This window comes from Camelina sativa, chromosome 5 (genome assembly GCF_000633955.1).
Source record: "Camelina sativa cultivar DH55 chromosome 5, Cs, whole genome shotgun sequence".
Taxonomy (NCBI): Eukaryota; Viridiplantae; Streptophyta; class Magnoliopsida; order Brassicales; family Brassicaceae; genus Camelina; species Camelina sativa.
Window position 1 is genome coordinate 12,679,647 of NC_025689.1, and position 20,028 is coordinate 12,699,674.

Here is a 20,028-nt window from a genome sequence, read left to right on the forward strand (position 1 = left end):
TTTTTTTTTTTTTTTAATTGTTATTTTAAATAGCGATATTAGTTACACCAAAAAATATCGCCATCTGAATTAGTTATATATGACACAGGCAAGTAAATAAAATGGGACTAAAAACATGCCGAAATTGCATTACTATTTTAGTATTTTGACTAGGTACTGGTAGTACTCCTATATGCAACCCAATAAAAGGAACGTTTCAATGCATGAAGAAACAAAAAAAGGATAGACACTTGGTTCCACGACATAGGCCCAAAACCAAGGCGGTGAGATCAGCTCCGATCTCACGTGCTCTACTTTATCTCACTCAGTTACGCGTTCAACTACCACCAAACCAAACCCTTCGGGATATTTTCTTCCTTTTCGCTAGACTGATCGCAATCATAAGGGGATTAACTCTTTTACGGTTTACCCATCGCTCCTTGGTGACAAACAGGCATATACATAATACATACATGGTATTCACATATGTTTTACATTCATTAGTTGTACTTGTATATCTTTTTTTTTTTAATAGAGAGATAACTTGTTGCACCATCTTATCTAGATGGTGTCTTCCTGAGCCTCGTCGTCAAGAGGGAAACACGTGTCATCACCGCCAGTGTTCCACAAGAAATTGGCGTAATTAGCGGCGTAGTACGAGTTGGTCGGATCAGCATCGATTGCTTCCAAGAAAGTCTCCTCAGCAGCCCAAAGATCGTCCCGTGCTCTCCATAAGAACATCGCGTATTTGCTAAGCGCCTCGGCGTCTTTCGGTTCCACTCCTACCGCTCTTTTGAAGTACTCTTCCGCTCTGTTACACAATTATCATATGGAACCACGTGAGATATTTATTCATTAGATTTAGAGATAAGTAAGACATGTGGAATGCATTAAAGATGTGGGATGAATAACGCCAAAAGTTTTGTCGTGTGAAAATTAAATTTCCATATATAATAATATGAACTAGTAACGCCAACGGTTGTAGAATGTGATAGAACTAGAAGTGTCTAAATAACCAATATTTGTAAATATTAACAAAAAGGATTGGTTAGGATATCAGACCATTCACCAAGTCAATAAACTCTATAAATCAGAGAATGCTACATTCTAGATAACACTAACTACCAGCTTTGTAACTTTACTACGTTAGATATAAAATAAAGCCAATGACAAAAACATGGGTTAATTGAATTGGGTGGGGAAAAAAATCTAGAAGACAAATTGTGAAACAGAGACTTTTGGTGTTGGGTACTGGTGGGGAGACTTTAAAACACAACCGTAAACTCCACTATCACTAAAACCTTCTCAAAGACTCAAAGCTCATTGGCTACAACTCTTTTTTTTATTCTCGTTAGATATTTTATGTAATGTCGTTTTTCCTAGAAGAGGAAAAGAATTGGTTCCACTCTATTGGTTATGGTTGATTCTGCTGATACCAATTTATTTATTATAACAAAAACAATTATGATTTCCACACCAAGTATGTCCCACTAGTGAATAGAAAAATCATCGAGGTATGCGCCTACTTTTGACTCCTAGCAATCAACTTGTAGCCTCACAATTCACAACCCCAAAGAATCTAAAGGGAAGATTCGACGCAAACTCTGAAACCAAATCTACTCAAGCTAAACTAAGGTTTAACAGTTTTTTTAACTATAACATAGGGAGCAGTAAAATGTTTAGTTACCTGTCATGGTCATTAGAGACGAGGTAGAGGAACTGAGCATAGTTAGCGAGTAAGAGAGGATTATTAGGCTCTTGAGACAGTCCCGTTTGGTACATAAGCTCTGTTTTGAAGTAATCCGTGTCTTCCTCTGCTTCTACTCGAGCCTCAACAGAAGACACGAACCGCTTCCTAGTGTCGTGATCCAACGAATCATCTATGTCTGAATACTGCATTCGATCTGCTTCCTCCACCATCGAATTCCACAGCCTGTTTTCATCTTGTCCCGATACTGACGGCTCTGACTCTGTAGTCGTTGACCCGAATGTGGAAGATGACAATTGAGAAACTCCTTCTGGTATGATTGTTCTGAACTGTTCAGATCCATCGAATCCATCACCACCATCTGTTCCGCTTAACACCGGCTTAATGTTTCCACCGCCGCCATTATTGTTACCACCAACTGAAGTTGTATTCCCGTTAGGAGACGACGATACAAGGAACGTTTTCACAATCGAGGAATCCAACTTCACGTTCGTTGCTTCATCTGTTTCACTGACGGTTGTAACCTCTGTAACCATCTGAGGAAGAGGAGCAGCTAAAGCAGAGTTGCTCCCGATGGAATAAACAGTGAAGTTAGCTAAGAGTATCATAACGTAAACCATCAACGTAGGCGTCGCGGAGAAAACTTGTTGAAACAACCAAACGAAAGATTGGTGCAACTCTTCTCTAACTCTTAGCAAGATCTCTTGCAAATCTTCGTAAAACAGAACCTCTCTCATATGCAGAGTAAAGCTTTGAAGCTCTCTAATCATAAACACCATCGACGAAAACGCTTTGTTCATCGAACAACACGCTGATTCACCGACTTGTTTGACTCCTTCTTCCCATTGTCGTTTCTTCTTTATGATCCGAAGCGAAAGAGGAAGGTCAACACTGTTTGCTTTCATTTCAATACTCGACAAATGCACCATCTCGTTCCACGGCGGCTCGATTGAGTTGGTTTTGTAATCGTGAGGCTCTGAACCGTATTGGTTTGGGACATTGAATCTGAGAGTTAGTTCTTGGATTTTTTTAGAAAACTCCTCATCGGAGAAAGGAGGATCTAAGCTTGCGCTACAAACTCTTCGAATCGGTCTAGGTGATGATGATGACTTGGAGCGATGAAGGTTAGTTCCTAAAAGAGCCGAACGGTTCGTCAGTCTCTGCGGGACAAATCGAGAAGATAGGAACCGTACGTCGTGACCAATGCTCCGTCGTCGTTTTGAAGGTAGGGTTTGAGAAGGGGACGAACACTGATGAACGATAGGTTGAGCCGTCGTCGTCCATTGAAGGAACGGAGATGAAGAAGCTACTTTCACCCCCATGCGGAAAAATCAAAAACACAGAGAGTAGTACTAGTTTCTTCAACAATGGCTTCCTCCTTATATTCCCGTAAATCAAAAGAGAAAATAGAACAATCAATACTGGGAGTGAGAGAGATATAGAGAGCTCTTTGAATCATTAACAGATGGCAAATCGGATCGTGGAAAGCTAATGTTCACGAGAATCGATGAAAAATTTCGGAATAAAATTACTAGAAAGACTCGAGAAATGTTCGATTTTAGGTGTACGGAGGAAGAAAAAACTCACCGGAAAATTTACGTCTGAAATTTTCTCGGGAAAATCCTGAGGAAGGCCGCTTCACTTTAAGCGGAGAGAGAGAGAGAGAGAGAGAGAGAGAGTGAGACGAAGAGCTTTTTTATATACAGAGGGTTTAAAAGTTAACGCACGAGTTTATCAAAAATATCGAAATTAATTACTTAATTAAAATAAATAAAAATATCTGCCGGTGAAACAGCGACGTTTAAGAGTCTGACAAACAAGTAAGCCGGTGACAACAAGAACCGACTCACATGATTATTATCAAACCGGGAGAGGAGAAAGAGAGTCATTATTAATCTGACGGTTTTAACATATGCCACGTGACTTCCAGACATTGGGTATTTTTTGTTTCTCGTCATTTTCTCATCTTGTAGTTTATTAATTAACCAATCAACGGTCTTCGAAAAGCCACGTAGGTAATTTATATAGAGTATTAAAAAGAAAAAAATCAATTAAGGAGTGTGAAACAGAAAATAACAGTTTTTGCAAAAAAAAAGGCCATGTAATCTGGCGTTAACTTTGAAGTCTGGGTTCTATACGTGAGTGTTGCGAATTGCGTCCATGTTCATTTTGCTCTCTTTGGTATAATTTTGTTTTCACTTTTTTTGGTGTTTGAATCTTTTTGTTTTATATAGTAAATTGAAATACGTTTGATTCGAAATTGAAATGTGGGATCTCAATATTTTTCTAGTGATGCAATGGATCGTATAACCCGCTTATAGTAATTTACATTATCAAATTAGTGAAAGAATATATTAAAAAAAAAAACTCTGTTTTAGGGAGATTATAATTACACAGTTTCTCAGTATGGTTTTAGTTACTTACAACATGTGCAAGTGCAATGATGATTGTAAGTTGTAACAGATAACCAAGTTGGTAAATTTCTCTAACATGCATGTGTTTTTTCGAGATATGTTTTGAGTTTCGTAAGATATGCAAGTTAGTCTCCTAATTAAAAGTACATATTTGTAAAAAATCACCGACGTAACCAATTCGAACCGAACTGAAATTACTATAAACAGAACGATGGCATAATTGTATATACCCAACAAACTAAACCTCATTAGTCATTTGGAACCCATATTAAGTGCAACCGAACCAATCTGATCTAACCAAATTTTACAAATGGAACACATACCAAAAATGTATGTAATTATTGCATAACAAAACACAATTCAAAAGACCAAAACCAAAATAAACCAAATTAGCCAGGCTTACTGAAATTTACAAACAAACAAAATCGAATCGAATCAAAATTTCTATCTAAATTCAATAACATTCGGCCTAAACTAAAATTTTCAACAATTTAAACCGGGTGGACCGGAATTATTTAGGCTCTACACTTCTACTTTAGAGTTAGACATACTTTCACACAACCAACAAAACTTGAACCAAACAGAACCGGACCGAAAAGAAGAACGTGGTGTTTGGCGCATGTAGTTATATATCTTGTCAAGAAGTAAACACAAGTGGTTATATCTTGTTGGAAAGTGCCATAGGAAGGGAAGGGGGCTTAAAGTTTCGACGGTGTAGAAGGAGGGAAAGGTATGCACCAACTTGCCATAAGTTTACGTCGTTTGAGACTGTGACGTTAGAAGAAGGTGAACAAATTGACGGCTCTCGTTGATATTTGGCTCATGTCCTTCTTAACGGTTGATATTTATTGTTCTTTCTTTCATTGGACTCTTCTCACCTCATTTATATTTTTATTCAATGTCATTGAAAACCCGTACGGTGGAATCTTGCCCCATCCTAGTTTCTTTATTTGGACGATCGAGAAATTTTCGTTAGAAAAAAGCTTTGGAGAAACATGGATTATATGATATAGTTAGCTTGTCTCGTTACTTGGTTTTACGAATATCGATCGGATGTGAAATGTGTTGTTGAATTTATTAAGCATTGTCGAAATAGATCATGGAGTAGGAACTGAAAATTTAAAATTTAAAGTTCGTGAAACGCCATGTAATCAAACAAATTTTCTTGAAATATCATATGAAATGTTTGACAAAAAAGAATATCAAATTTATAAGCCAAACTAATCATTTGATAAATATTTTTTCAAATACTAGTATTTGAGGGTTCATAGATTTTTTTCTTTTTTCTAATACGAATTTTCTTAAAGATTTATTATCATCAATTTGAGGTGTGGACCATTGTCCGACAGTAGGCTAAGGATGTGGGATCTGCTTAGCTCTATTAATTATTCTCGTATTCCCGCAATGACCCGTCAATTTAAGTAATAGTAGGTTCTCTGTTTTCTTTTGAGGAAATGTACAATTTCTAAAAGGTGAAAATAAGTTGGTTGTAGATTATGTAAGTGAATAAGTGATGATGAAAGTAATTGCTAATGGGCAGCAGCGACAAGGAAGACTAGAGACAAATCATAAAATCAAAATGCTAAATGTCCGAAAACGTATGGAGGGTAAATAAAAACAAAGAGAAAATGATAGGTTACACCATGTGATGATATTAAGGGGGTTGGTTTATGAAGATTGATATGATGGGCATTTCATATGGTGAAGATATTGAAAATTCAATAATATTAATTTATATGTATTATAAGCATAATGGTAGACAAGTAAGATGTTAGACATGCAATAACAACAACTATATATTACATGAGAGGTATGCTACATGTCAAGTGTTTCACTGGTTTTACGAACCTATATATGACTCTAAATAATTTGTGAACCTTGACCAAGATCAAGATAATCTAAAACATCAGTGTAGTATCTATTTTACGAAGACCATCCGACATTTAACCATATTGAACTCGGAAATGGTTTTGGTTAGGAAGTAACCATATGAGCTGATAGTATACAACTGTTATGTGTAAGATAGACTACTTAATTTCAGAAAGAATTTTCTTTTAGAATATGAAACCCTGACAAATGAGAAGAGATTACCCACCAAAAAGTTTTAACTATTTTCATTCAATTGAATAAAATGGTTCGCAAGCTCCAAATCTTGAATAGAAAAATATCAACCCAACAAATATAGAACTAAACATATAGGAAATAAATTGGCACCAAACGTATAGGAACGATGTGCTTTCATGCATGTTGGCTCTTGACAGGAGGATAGAGCCAATATGAAAATCAAATCGAGAGAGACATAACAAAGGCCACCACTCTTATTATCTATCATCTTCTTTCTACCTAGTATTTATCAAAATTTTCCTATCTTATATACATTGATATCTTTAATTGTTAAATTGACACGTGTCGCGATCACATGAGTTACTAATTTAAAAACCAAGGTTTATATAATAACATAATAATATTGAATACTCTATCTAATCATTCACCGATTGAAAACTTAGAAAAATTACATTAATTTCTTATTTTTATTATCTTATTTTTCTTACATTATGTTAATTACTAGTTTTAACAAATTAAACCTTTTTATACTTTAATCACTTTTCTGTATAAATTTCTCTTTACTGTATGACTATAATAAATAATAATGCAATTAAATTGCAAATATTTTCCTTATTAATTGTACATATTTTCCTATTGAAATTAATAATTTAATAGATTACTTTCCTATTAGAGTTAGTGATATAATAAATTACTTTTGGTTTTATATACTTTTAAAAATATTAATTATAATCTTTTATTTTTAAGATTATTTAAATTTTCTGTAATTATTAAATAAATTTTCTTTTCACATATATTAAAATATTATCGATATACTTGACACATGTCGCGATTATATGAATTACTAACTTTGAAAAACTAATGTTTATATAATAAGATATCATCAATTTTATGTGGATATATATCAGTTGATAGGTTGAATAACTTTCGAGAACAAAATTAATCTAAAAGCAGAGCAACATTGTGGTCTAGGTTGATAATGAAAATACTAACTAAATTCATAAATGTCTAAATGCAAGGAATATTTTTTGGTTGAAGTGAATCAGAAGCTCTGCTCCATTCAATGTTTTGGGAATCTGAGATAATGCTTACTTTCTTACAAAAAGCTAGTGACCTATGTCAGTACCATGACATAGACCTTGCAATCTTGAAGGGTTAGACAAGTTTTTTGCTGCTAAGTTCCCTAGATTGTTAATGGAAACATACTATGTCATAAAATACTTCCATTAAAACACCATAACAAATACCTAAGGTTAGAGGCTTTACATATAGCTCAGCTTGATAAAGGCTCTCATATTTTGAATTTTATCATTCTGCTGCTTGAATATTAATGATTTTCTTTTTACTGATTAAAAGAGAAAAAGTTGTGCAAAAATGTCTCCAAGTTGCGTATCTTACTCTCTTAGACACGTAAATATGATCTTACAATGCTTTAATGTCTATATGTTTCAGGTACTTGAAAAGCAATTCAACCAACCTCCTTAGATTCATTTCCTAGATCAAAATTTTCCTATCTTATATACATTGATATTTTTTATTTGTTTGTATATATCAATGCATTGAGGTTTTGGCTACATATATATATATATATATATATCATATCGTTTTATGTGGATATGTATCCTTCTTAAATATATATATATATATATCCATGCATTGATTTTTTATTTGGCTACATATAATATGAAATATCATCGATTTTATGTGGATATATATCTTTCTTATATATCTATCTATGCCTTTGATATTTTGGGTACATATCAGATGATATAAACCATCGATTTCACATTTAATGTGGATATCCTTCTTCCATAAAACCTTGTATGACCCAGATATGAAAAAATATCTCCACTATATGTTGATATCTCATACTTCAATGATTATATATGAACAAAAAAAATAAATATAAGTGCATTGACACACCGACCACTTTGCTTTTCTATCTTCTATTCTGATTCTTCCTTTTGTTTTGTTTTGTTGTCATTATGTAATTTCTGATGTATCAAGTGGTTAAGGTGAGTAAACAATATATAGTAGTTTCACTTCTTTTTCTCATTATAAACTTAAAATGTGAAAAACTAGTCTAGTTTGGTACTTGGTTTATAGTAAAAAAGTTCAAGAACTAATTAAGCAATAAGTAAAGCATAACCAAAATTGTAGGAGAGGCTTCGTTTGGATGGTAACGTGGTTATTTAGAAGTTCTAAGATGGGCCTTTAAAGGTCTTATATGAGGTTTAACCAGAACTTAGCCCAATAAAATTGCCGCGAAGCCGATGGTTTAAAACGGTAGCCGAACAAAAACCGGGCGGCGAATAAATCTGCTGTCTTGCGTTTTCCCGCTACTCCCATTTTCCCTCTTTTGTTTATTTTTTTTTTCTTAATTTTTTTTCCTTTAATTTTTTTTTTGTTATCCCATTTCCTCATAAAACCCAGCAGCATCGAGACCATGAGATTGATTCTTCTTCACTTCGGATCTCAATCTCAATCTCGATCTCGATCTCCGTCATCGTCTGATATTACTAACCTACAATGCCTGCCATCGCTGGACCTAGTTCATCCCCTCAGAAGCATGTCGTCGGCTCCAGATTGGAGGTTACCGGCGGTCTTAGATCCGCCGAAGTCAACACTTGTCGGAAACGCAAGTTGAGATCCGATTCCGCTGCGGAGGTTTCATCATCCACGCCTGTGAATTCGATTTCCACGCCGATGAAATGGAAATCTCCTCGACGGTGTGCTGTTTCAATCCCTAAGACGGCTGATGAGGTTAGCTCCTTTGTTCTTTTGTTTCTAGCTGTTAAGCTTAGTGAGAATCGATCGATTCGATTTAGTAGTTCTTGATTCGATTTTGGTATTTAGTTCAAAAATCTGAATCTGTAATGAATGATTTATAAAATGTTGGATCGATTGCAGGAGATTAAGGAAGATTCTAATGGGAATTTGGCGAGTCCAGTGATATCAGCAGTGAAGAACTTATCTGTTTGTTTAGATGTTGAATCAAAGTGGAACCCTAGAGGTATGTATATATTAGTTAGCCTATTTATTCATTCATTAGTGTTGTATTGATTTTTGTTAAGGCTCTCAGTGAGTTTGATTGTATAATTGAATGTTTGTATTTGATTGGGTTCAGATGAGGAACAAATGAAAGCTGTGAAGGAGGCATTGCATGTGTCTAAGGCACCGTCAACTGTTGTTTGCCGTGAGGATGAGCAGAGACGGGTTTCCGAGTTTGTGAAAAGTTGTATGGAACAGAACAAGGCTGGGAGTTTGTATATATGTGGCTGTCCTGGAACTGGGAAGTCACTATCCATGGAGAAAGTAAGACAACAAGCTGATGACTGGGCGAAACAGGTAATCAATCTTGTGTGTCTGTTTCAGAACTTGTGGTTGGTGTGAATCTATTAATAGAATAGAAGGACTGATCTATCTTTCATGAAATCTTGCAGGCGGGTTTGCCTTGTTCAGAAACAGTGTCTGTTAATTGCACATCACTGACAAAAACTACAGATATTTTCTCCAAGGTAAGACCTTCTGCAATAATACCTCCAAATTCTTGGTCTCATTTCAATATCGTTGGTAATTGAGTTATTTTGTTTTTAGATACTTGGTAAAAATGAGTCCGGGAGTAAAGCTAATGGTTCATCTTCACCTCTACAACAACTTCAGAGCTTGTTTTCCCAAAAGCAACAACAATCCAGCTCAAAGATGATGTAGGTTTTTGTTTTGTTCTTGGTCTGTCATATGTTGACTTGGTAGATATAATTTGTTGCTTTGTTGCTCATTCAAGTTTTACTTGCAGGCTTATAATTGCAGATGAGATGGATTACTTGATCACAAGAGATCGAGGTGTCCTCCATGAGCTTTTTATGCTCACAACTTTGCCTTTTTCAAGGTGTATACTTATAGGTAAAACTGTCTTACGCTATCAGTGTTCATATTTTTTTTTTCTATTTCCTCTGGTCATACAAATTATGTCTAAACTTCGTATTTGTCCTTCAGGTGTAGCAAATGCAATAGACCTTGCAGATCGTTTCCTTCCAAAACTGAAGTCTCTCAATTGTAAGAATCTCTCCATCATTGTGTGCCATTTGAACATTCTTCATACTTCACCATATGTCCCTAAGCTTTGATGAAGAATAAAAGTTGAGTATACTCCTTTTAACTTATTGTTCCAATTAATGCAGGCAAACCTTTGGTTGTCACTTTCCGTGCCTATTCTAAGGAGCAGATCCTTAGGATACTGCAGGAAAGGCTTGTGGTAAGTCTACCGTAATTTTGTGATATAAGATACCTTTGATGAGAGAGGAATGTCTGATTAAGTATATCAGGATAAATCTATTGCCAATGCCATTTTTTCTGTTTCAAAGCAGTTGTTATTCAAGGAATTATGGAGATTGAAACTGTATATTAGTATATATCTAATCCAAACTCATAGTACTTTCTATGTTCATCTTAAATGATTACTTTCACTGTTGTAACAGGCACTTCCATATGTTGCATTTCAATCAAATGCCTTGGAAATTTGTGCAAGAGTAAGAAGAATATATGTCATTTTTTTTTCTCTCAACCTTGTTTTCATTTTTAGATTCTTAATTAATATTCATAATGTTTTCATTGTCCCAGAAAGTATCAGCTGCATCAGGAGACATGAGAAAGGCTCTATGTGTTTGCAGGTTAGTTCTCTTACGAATTTTGTTTCTACATAACATTAATGAGATAGAATGGGCTTTATATATTGTAACTTTACTCTTGAAATTAGAACATTAAAGATAACAGTCCGTATTTACTCACATTGATTTGATTTCAGGAGCGCCCTAGAAATCTTAGAAATAGAAGCTAGAGGATCAATAGATCAAGAACCACAAGGTCCAGTTCCAGAGTGTCAAGTGGTTAGTATTTTTCTCTCTACTTTACTCAGTTCACTTACTGAGGATGAAAATATCCAGGATCCATAGAAACCGTTGTCTTATTCCATAATTGTTATCATCGAATCTATAGGTGAAGATGGATCATATGTTAGCTGCATTGTCCAAGACGTTTAAATCTCCAGTAGTGGACACCATTCAGTCCCTTCCTCAACACCAGCAAGTAAGTCACACATCAACACACAGATTAGTTGATATCTGGTACTTCGTGTTCATAAGTTAAAAAAAATATATATAGCAACATGCTTTGCATAGGAATATACAAATCTGTAGTTTTGTTTTCCAGTGTGATCTAAAGTATTGTTAATGTAGTTTGAGAATATGTACTAACCTTAACTAAGAGAACAACTATCATAACGCACAATGTTGGCGTGTATCTGGTTCTATGACTTGGTGGATAACACGATAAAATCTGAAATTCACATGCTTATACTGAAAACTTGCAGATCATAGTCTGTTCTGCTGCAAAGGCCTTTAGAGGAAGCAAAAAAGATAGAACCATTGCAGAGGTAAAAATCTTGATTGAACGAACAATACACAAAGTCCCAAACATAGCTTCATGAAGTTATAACTAATGACTTTGTACATAGTATTCATTTATGTTTTCACACTTTGATGCAGTTAAATAAGTTATATCTGGAAATCTGTAAATCTTCGACGATAACTCCAGCTGGAATTACAGAGTTCACAAACATGTGTACAGTGCTAAATGACCAGGTACTAACTCCTATAAGAGTAATAACTCTAATGTTTGTGTATGGTTTATGTAAATCTTGAAAGAGACATTTGCTTGAAAATGTCATTTTTGGATTGACATAGGGGATACTAAAACTCAGTCAAGCTCGGGACGAAAAGCTAAGGAGGGTGAGCCTTAGAGTAGATGAAGCAGACATCACATTTGCTCTTAAGGTTATACATTATACCCTTTGTTAATTATTCCCAAAATGCAGTTTCTTAATTTATTTAACATCTTCTTTTCATTGCACAACAGGAAATTCGATTCTTCCGCAACTGTCTTCTATGATGAAGTTATTGAGTTATAGCAATGGGTTCCTCCATTTTTTATAGAATACAAAGAGTAAAAAAAAACAGAGTACACATAAATTGTTTTATTCTGTTATACAAGTTGCAAGCAATACATTAGTTACATACTTACATTTAAAGAGAACTCAGTGTCTGTCATTCAACTGTACAAGAAAGACCATTAAACGATACTGGGAGATAGATTTTTATATTGGCAACTCGCACTCACTAAACCAGGCCAAGCAGTATGGGAGAGAGTGTTGCATTAGCAAAGCAAAAGATCACAAGAAAAAGGTCATCTAAAGAAACAAGGCTGGCCTCAAAAAAATTCAGAGGTCTCAAGACTATCTCAACCAATGAAGTAGAGTAAACACCAAACTTAGGACAGCAGTGATTGTCGTTTCTGGCTTATGCACGTCATATCCTAGTATCCTACATCACTATTCACTACTCTGAAGTTTCATATCGACCTGTCTCATATTTCCTGGAAGGCATTTTTGGGCGTAAAAGCAAAGAAAATATTGAGGTCACATATAGAAAACCTGCTGATAATTACAAATATTAAGGCCTTTTTTTTTTCCTTAAAGCTAATTTATCTATCAAACATAAATTAATTAATTACCACTTGTTACCACAAATTGCATCAAGGGAATTTATAGCAATGAGCTACTAAAAACTTCCAAAATATGTACTCTCATAGCAATGACCATAATCTGGTAGCTAGGAGATATTACTAATGCTTCCAAGGCAAGACCGTATATATGAAACCTCTGTTCTGTAGCTGACTAACAAACTATCTCCTGTGTTCAATACAACCAAGAGTTTCCAAGTTCCAACATATACAGTGAAATCGTTTCCCAAACTCTTTGTGGCTATTAAGGAGTTGTAATCGGTAATTCTTTCATTCTGTAAATACGTTCGTAGTTACAGTCTTGAAATTCTGATGACTCATGCCTTAGAATTGCCATAAGATAAGTTCAAATAGAACTGAGTGGCAAGCGCAACAGTGGATAAATATTTTAACATCTAGACATGTCACGCTGTCAGAATTCAAGGCCCCATGAAACAAAAAAATTCTATCATCACCCTAATTGACCAGTTTGGCAATGCAGGTAATTAAGGGCAACCTATTAAAACCTTAACTTAGTACATAGAGAACACATTTTACTATAAAGTAATTCTTAACAGGTAAAATGCAATAGCGTAAGTACAAGGTGAAGCAGAGGCACTAAGAGAGGCATTAAGGATCAAGGACTTGAGAAGATATTCAATGTTCAAAATTGCTTCACAAGAAAGCAACTACCCTTTACTTATATCATACACGCGTACCATAAGGGCATCTCCATAAGTAATACTCAAATCAGTGTCTTTAACTTTTAATAATATTAAAAATAATACTAATCTAAGTTTAGATCCTAGCTCCCTTGTTTTTATTATTTTCTCCTCCCATTAGTTATCCTTAAATATGGGTGTTTTATATAATTTTTATTAAAAATATGTTTTAATTATATTTTATAATATTACAAATGTTGGTTATATAATGTATGCAATATTAGGAAAAAAAAACTAGAAACTGTAGTTATAGTATAATATATTTTATTAAAAAAACAAATATATTACATTATAAAAACTTTAAAATTTTGTTAATTCCTTCTTTTTTTTTCACCACTTAAGATTTTCTTATATGTATAAAAAATATAACCACTTAATACAGTTGATTTTGTATTAAGATATAATTTGATATGATTAATTTTATTTTAAACAAAAAAGTAAAATTTAACATAAAGTTCTCAAATAAAAATATCTTGGTATGGTTTTTATAGGTTAAAAACCTAAAAGCCGAACGTATTCCCAAGAAAAAAATACGAATAATCCAAGTTGAAGTAAAAAAGTATGGATCAATTACCATGCAACTCCCACGTTGACGACGACGACGACCATGGTTGGACGAAAGTCGTGTCCCGGAAGAAAAAAGGTTCCGGCAGGAATGAACGACGGATCCTGACAGAGAATAAGACGGTTTCTGCTGATGTAAAGGAGATTCTGAGGGCAGAAACAGCTAAAAATCCACAACCCAAGAACAAGAAGAAGAAGAAGAAGAAGAAGGAGGAGACTGTGAGGGCAGAAACACCTAACAATCCACAACCCAAGAAGGATGAGAAGAAGCCGATAATGTCTTTGTCCGAGGCTATGGCAAAGATCGACCATTCAAGTCTTGCGGCTTTCCTCGCCGTATCATTGGTAAGTACATCATGAGCTGATGTAAAATTCAGCTCGATCCTTTTGTTTTAGTTACTTAAAATCAGAATTCAATTTTTTTTTGTTTTTTTGTTAAATAGGAATCGTATTCGGATGAGCCAGTGACTCAGCTATTAAGATTTATGAATTACATCGGGAGAGAACTTACCGAGGTGCAATTTCCATGGCTGGAGATGTTTCCTTTTGAGGGTACTTGGCCCAAGGTTATCGATGTCATGAATGTGAGCTGTTTCTTCTTTTTTGGTTCAGAGATTTTGAAGTCTATGTTAGATTGTTGAAGCTGATTGTTTATAAACTCTTTTTTTTTTCATATATAAACAGGTTCCGTTGTGTGATATTCCTGAACCTATCTCTAACACATCAGTCAGTTGGATCCTTCAACTTCCAGTTATGCAACTCTCTGGCTTTGTAGTGTGGGCGTTTGGTTGTACTATCACTCATTTGGAAGCACAACAAAAAGGTGCCAAATCTGGCAAGATCGGTGAACAACCTACTTCTCCCAAACCTCATGTAAACTTTTGCAATACCTTTCTCTTAATAATTGTCGCTTTCACTTATATGTATTATGATGTGGTTGAATTACCTTTGTTTGACTAACTCCATTATTGTTCTCTTTGTTTTTCTTTTCCGATTAGATGCCAATATTTGTTACATTGGCAATGGTAGTGCATTGGAGACCTGAAGCTTTGACTTATGCACTGCCGACTATTAGGGGGAGGCGTTATTTTCAAGGACAGGACAGGCTTCCGCTTACAGTTTGGATGATGGCTGTGGTTCGTGTTTTCCTTTATGTGAACTTTGGACCAAGAGAGTGTCGAAACTTGTGTGTTTTCTGTGATCTGTTGTATTATGAAATTCATTTGAACTGTAAAACTGTGGACAGGCCTCCCAGCATAATTTAGGTGCAGGGTTGTATTCATGGGCGCACAACTTGTTACCAGTAGTGGGTAATACGAGCTGCAACCCTCAGTCAACGGATCTTATCCTGCAGTTGGTTGAGGAGTGAGTCGGAAGTTTTCTTTTGATTGATCTCCTTTGCTATATAATATAANGTTTGGATGATGGCTGTGGTTCGTGTTTTCCTTTATGTGAACTTTGGACCAAGAGAGTGTCGAAACTTGTGTGTTTTCTGTGATCTGTTGTATTATGAAATTCATTTGAACTGTAAAACTGTGGTGGACAACTTAGGTGCAGCGTTGTTTTCATGGGCGCACAACTTGCTACCAGTAGTGGGTAATACGAGCTGCAACCCTCAGTCAACGGATCTTATCCTGCAGTTGGTTGAGGAGTGAGTCGGAAGTTTTCTTTTGATTGATCTCCTTTGCTATATAATATAAACAAACATCTCATCTTTGTTTAATGCAATTTTCTTATCAGAATTGTTGCGGATCCAGAGGCTTGGACGATGCGTAGGAACCAAGCTGGTATTGTGCATCAGCGAATGATTCCGCCTCCTTCATTTGAGATCTTGCTGCGGCTTACATTCCCTGCTTCATCTGCAAGAGTAAAAGTAAGTTAGTAATATTTGGAATATATAAAAACACAAACCTTGATGCTTTTGTCTATTCTGATCACAAGCATGGTCTCTGTACGAACACAGGCTACAGAGAGGTTTGAGGCAGTTTATCCCTCGCTGAAAGAAGTGGCTCTTACCGGTGAACCAGGAAACAAGGCAATGCAAGAAGTCATTCAACAGATATTCTCTTTGTCTTTGAAACTTGCTGGAGAAGGTATACATATACTAGCTAGTAACAAACAAATTTTGAATCCTTGACAGTTCTAATGTGTTACTGTTGTGTCACAGGAAATCCTGCTTTAGCCAAGGAAGCTACAGCAATAGCTATATGGTGTGTCACCGAAAACGTTGATTGCTGCAAGCACTGGGACAGTCTCTATACGAAGAATATAGAAGCTAGTGTTGCTCTTCTTAATAAGCTTGTCGACGAATGGAAGGATCATTCCCTCAAACTATTCTCATCAGCGAGAAAAATTTTCACTGTCACTGAAACTATGAAGAGCTTCAGGCTAAAAGTTAATACCTCTTACTCTTCTAAGCTTTAAACTAATTTCACCTTTTTACCTCAGTTGTAATTTCATCTCTGACTTAAAGCTGTTGTGATATTTTTTTAAGAACGAAAAAGCCATCACTGAAGGAGGAGCCAATGCTTCTCTTTACAAAGAAGCTGACAAGTCCTGCAAATTTATCTCGCGGAGAATCTCCCATGTATGGTTCAGACATTACTGCTTCAAAGCTACTGCTGTGGTTCTAGCTGTAGCTGCAGGACTAGCCACTGCTGCAGCTGTAGCTGCTGCTGGAGTAGCAACCTTTGCTGCAATTGTTCTATTTATCTACCCGGAGCTTAGAGACCTCCTCTGGTGAACTCATTGGATCTGCAGCTATACGTCAATGCAATCACCACAGCATTAAACAACTAAGAGAGAAACATCTGATACTGGGCTTTTTTGTGATTGTCTATATAAGTTGTCTTAACGTACATCTTTCTAAAAACAAAATATTTAAAAGTAGTTTGCCTTTTGATTTCGATGAACTGAGACCCTACGATATAGTAATTTTCACGACCCGGTTCGAGATGTAATGAAGGATGGTTTTTAAGACAACTTCTTGTTGATCATGATAATGATTTATAGTGAGTGGTTCACCTTCAACGGGAGAGCTTATTCACTAAAATCGAAGATATTTGCCTGCTACAAGTTCAATCAATCTCTCAAAGATAATCATAAGAAACAGTTACAAAGAATTCATCTAAAAGTAAAACCTAAGATTAACAAGTATGAGGCGAAATTATCTGGAATAGTAATCTTAATAAAACGTTTTTAAACAACCAATACGTACTCTTAATAAAATTGTTTTAAGACAATGTTAAGACAACTTACACTTATATTAGACAATCTCAAAGCCCAGTCCATGTTTCTGTCTTAGTTGTTTAATGCTTTGGTGGCATTGACGTACATAGCTGCAGATCCAATGAGTTCACCAGAAGTTCTTAAGCTCCGGGTTGAAAGATAGAACAACTGCAGCAGTGGCTCCTGCTCCTGCAGCAGCTAGAACCACAGCAGTAGCTTTGAGGCAGTAATGTTTGTACCTTCCATAGGGGAGTCTCCGCGAGATCAATTGGCAGGACTTGTCAGCCTCTTTGTAAAGAGTAGCATTGGCTTTTCCTTTAGTGATGGCTTTTTCGTTCTAAAAAATATCACAATATAGTATAATTGTCATTTAAACTTGTTTTAGAGCTATTTTAGAATATATTTTTTGTTTTTTTGGTTAAAAGTGTTTTTATTAAAAAAGCACGAGAAAACAAAATTATAATATGGTTAAATGTCGGATGGTTTAATGGTCTTCGTAAGATCGATACGACACCGATGTTTTAGATTATCTTGATCGTATCTCTTTTGGTGAAGGTTCACAAATTATTTAGAGTCATATAGGTTCGTAATACCAATGAAACACTTGATATGTAGCATATCTCTCATGTAATATATAGTTGTTCGTATTGCATGTCTAACATCTTACTTGTTTACCATTATGCTCATATCAAATCTTCACCATATGAAATGCCCCCTTGATAATCACATGGTGTAACCTATCATTTTCTCTTTGTTTTTATTTACCCTCCATACGTTTTTGGACATTTAGCATTTGATTTTATGATTTTTCTTGGACTCTTGATGCTCTGATATTCCTTGTCGCTGCCCATAAGTAATTTACTATCATCATCACTTACATAATGTATAACCAATTTTTTTTCACCTTTTATAAATTGTATATTTCCCAACAACAAAAAGCAAAAACAATAACCTTCATACTACTTTAATTGACTGGCCATATCGAGAAGCCGATAATACGAGAATGTATATTTTAATCGAATTAAGCAGATCTCTTCCCACATCCTTAGTAGCCTACAGAGAATGGTCCACACCCAAATTCATGATAAATCATTTAGAAATATCATATTATAAAAAAATATCAATGATCTCTCAAATACTAGTATTTGTAAAAAAATTGTCAAAGTTTGGCTTATTTTGGTATTCATTTTTGTCAAACATTTCATATGATATTTCAAGAAACTTTTTTGATAACATGGCGTTTAACTAGCTTTAAATTTTAAATTCAGTTCCAACTCCATGATCAATTTCGACGATGCTTAATAATTTCAACAACACATTTCACATCCGATATTCTTAAAACCAGTCACGAGACAAGCTAACTATATACCATATAATCCATGTTTCTCCAAATATTTTTTCTAAACGAAAATTTATGGATCGTCCAAATATAGACTAGCTAGGATGGGGTTTAAATAAAGAAACTAGGATGGGGCAAGATTCCACCGTACGTGTTTTCAATGACATTGAATAATAAAACTTTGGGAATGACCGAATGAATTATCAATGAGGTGAGAAGAGTCCAATGAAAGAAAGAACAGTAAATATCAACCGTTAAGAAGGACATGAGCCAAATATCAACGAGAGCCGTCAATTTATTCACCTTCTTCTAACGTCTCTGTCTCAACTACGTAATTAAACTTATGGCAAGTTGGCGCATACCTTTCCCTCCTTCTCCTATGGCACTTTCCAACATGATATAACCACTTGTGTTTTCTTCTTGGCAAGATATATAACCACATGAGCTAATAAATGCCATATTCATTTTTCCGGTTTGGTTTGGTTTAAGTTTTTTTTGTGTGTGTGTGAGAGTGTGTCCAAAGTATAACCTAAATAATCCATGTCCAGTTTGGTTTAGATTGTTGAAAATGTTGGTTTAGTCCGCATTTAATAAAGCATTATTGAATTGATCCCGAAAATGTAATTTGGTTCGTTTTTGTTTATTTGTAAATTCTAATTTTAATAAGTTTGGCTAATTTGGTTTACTTTTTTTTTTTTTTGAAAAATATGTGAATTTCATTAAACCGAAAAGTTTGCAGAAGTTACAGATTAGCTTGATACGAAGACGGACTCTTGCCCAAAAAAAATAAAAACAAGAGAGCGACTAAAAATTAATACAAAAGTAGGCATCACTAAGCGTACTTTAACCAGATCCCCATTGAGTCCTTGAACTGTTTCCTCCTTTGTTTGGCTAGAATGGCGTCCCTAATTAGTCGATCAAGACCCTTAAACAACACGCGGACATCCGTGGATTTGAGGTCGTGAAGTCTGGCGTTGCGTTCTTGCCAAATAACATACAGTGTGGCTTAGCCAACTAATCTGCAGAGACTCTTTGGTGCTTTATCATCTCCCATATCTAACCAAGCTGAGAGGGCTGCCCAAGTGTGAAAAGAGAAAGGTCTAAATCCGAGACGACTTGTCACCCCCACCCAGAGTTCCTCACTGACTTCACATCGGAGAAATAAATGCTCTCGGGTTTCCTGCAACAGACCACATAAACAACAGTTTTCTTCAATTTGTTGCCCCCAATGCACTAGTCTCTCTCTTGTTGGTAGCCTGTCCAGATGCATGAGCCACATCATGAGGGCATGTCTAGGAATTGCTCCTTTAAACCAGACTTGTCTAGCCCAATTGGGTGGATCTTGCGCAGGCCTTATCACCTCCCATGTCCTTTTTGTTGAAAATTGTTGCAGCTTTTCAGATCCAATTTGCCAATAATAGTCATCTGGTAAGGTAGATAAGATGGGGGGGGGGG

The 20,028-nt window shown here is 35.4% G+C and overlaps 4 protein-coding genes across 5 annotated transcripts in view; 2 read left to right on the forward strand and 2 right to left on the reverse strand.

Annotated features, from left to right (window-relative positions):
• Positions 370–3,384, reverse strand: LOC104786699. The gene is made up of 3 exons (XM_010512150.2): positions 3,275–3,384; positions 1,667–3,065; positions 370–790 (listed from the first exon to the last, which is right to left on the reverse strand). Exons 2-3 carry the CDS (start codon positions 3,007–3,009, stop codon positions 541–543), a joined length of 1,593 nt encoding a protein of 530 aa, XP_010510452.1. The 5' UTR covers positions 3,010–3,065; positions 3,275–3,384; the 3' UTR covers positions 370–540.
• Positions 8,040–12,244, forward strand: LOC104786700 (cell division control protein 6 homolog). 2 transcript variants are annotated; one of them, XM_010512153.2, is made up of 16 exons: positions 8,040–8,928; positions 9,076–9,178; positions 9,293–9,513; positions 9,609–9,683; positions 9,763–9,872; positions 9,962–10,068; positions 10,162–10,221; positions 10,347–10,420; positions 10,644–10,694; positions 10,786–10,835; positions 10,970–11,051; positions 11,161–11,250; positions 11,534–11,596; positions 11,709–11,804; positions 11,907–11,996; positions 12,079–12,244. In XM_010512153.2, exons 1-16 carry the CDS (start codon positions 8,695–8,697, stop codon positions 12,109–12,111), a joined length of 1,539 nt encoding a protein of 512 aa, XP_010510455.1. In that variant the 5' UTR covers positions 8,040–8,694; the 3' UTR covers positions 12,112–12,244. The 2 variants fall into 2 exon arrangements, with proteins under 2 accessions (XP_010510455.1, XP_010510454.1); XM_010512152.2 differs by having other exon boundaries at positions 8,040–8,180; positions 8,602–8,928; positions 9,962–10,221.
• Positions 14,004–16,749, forward strand: LOC104786701. Its single transcript, XM_019245279.1, has 9 exons — positions 14,004–14,351; positions 14,450–14,590; positions 14,691–14,879; positions 15,005–15,142; positions 15,253–15,371; positions 15,747–15,879; positions 15,970–16,099; positions 16,174–16,400; positions 16,501–16,749. The coding sequence occupies exons 1-9, from the start codon at positions 14,004–14,006 to the stop codon at positions 16,747–16,749; spliced, it is 1,674 nt and encodes a 557-aa protein (XP_019100824.1).
• The window catches only part of LOC104789201, a 7,011-nt gene continuing 4,344 nt past the window's right edge, over positions 17,362–20,028 (reverse strand). Inside the window, exon 9 of the mRNA XM_010514934.1 lies at positions 17,362–17,571. Coding sequence (XP_010513236.1) covers positions 17,362–17,571 — 210 coding nt within the window. The remainder of the gene's footprint in view (positions 17,572–20,028) is intronic.

What these genes read in the sequence shown, in the direction of transcription:
- LOC104786699 (XM_010512150.2), bottom strand. Translation starts at nt 3,009, where the DNA reads ATGGGGGTGAAAGTAGCTTCTTCATCTCCGTTCCTTCAATGGACGACG. An exon ending in GTCTCTAATGACCATGACAG is followed by an intron (nt 791 to 1,666) that starts GTAACTAAACAT and finishes ATTGTGTAACAG; the next exon opens with AGCGGAAGAGTACTTCAAAA.
- LOC104786700 (XM_010512152.2), top strand. Translation starts at nt 8,695, where the DNA reads ATGCCTGCCATCGCTGGACCTAGTTCATCCCCTCAGAAGCATGTCGTC. An exon ending in TACTGCAGGAAAGGCTTGTG is followed by an intron (nt 10,421 to 10,643) that starts GTAAGTCTACCG and finishes CTGTTGTAACAG; the next exon opens with GCACTTCCATATGTTGCATT. An exon ending in AAGGCTCTATGTGTTTGCAG is followed by an intron (nt 10,836 to 10,969) that starts GTTAGTTCTCTT and finishes ATTTGATTTCAG; the next exon opens with GAGCGCCCTAGAAATCTTAG.
- LOC104786701 (XM_019245279.1), top strand. Translation starts at nt 14,004, where the DNA reads ATGGATCAATTACCATGCAACTCCCACGTTGACGACGACGACGACCAT. An exon ending in ATCCTGCAGTTGGTTGAGGA is followed by an intron (nt 15,372 to 15,746) that starts GTGAGTCGGAAG and finishes TTTTCTTATCAG; the next exon opens with AATTGTTGCGGATCCAGAGG. An exon ending in CTTCATCTGCAAGAGTAAAA is followed by an intron (nt 15,880 to 15,969) that starts GTAAGTTAGTAA and finishes GTACGAACACAG; the next exon opens with GCTACAGAGAGGTTTGAGGC.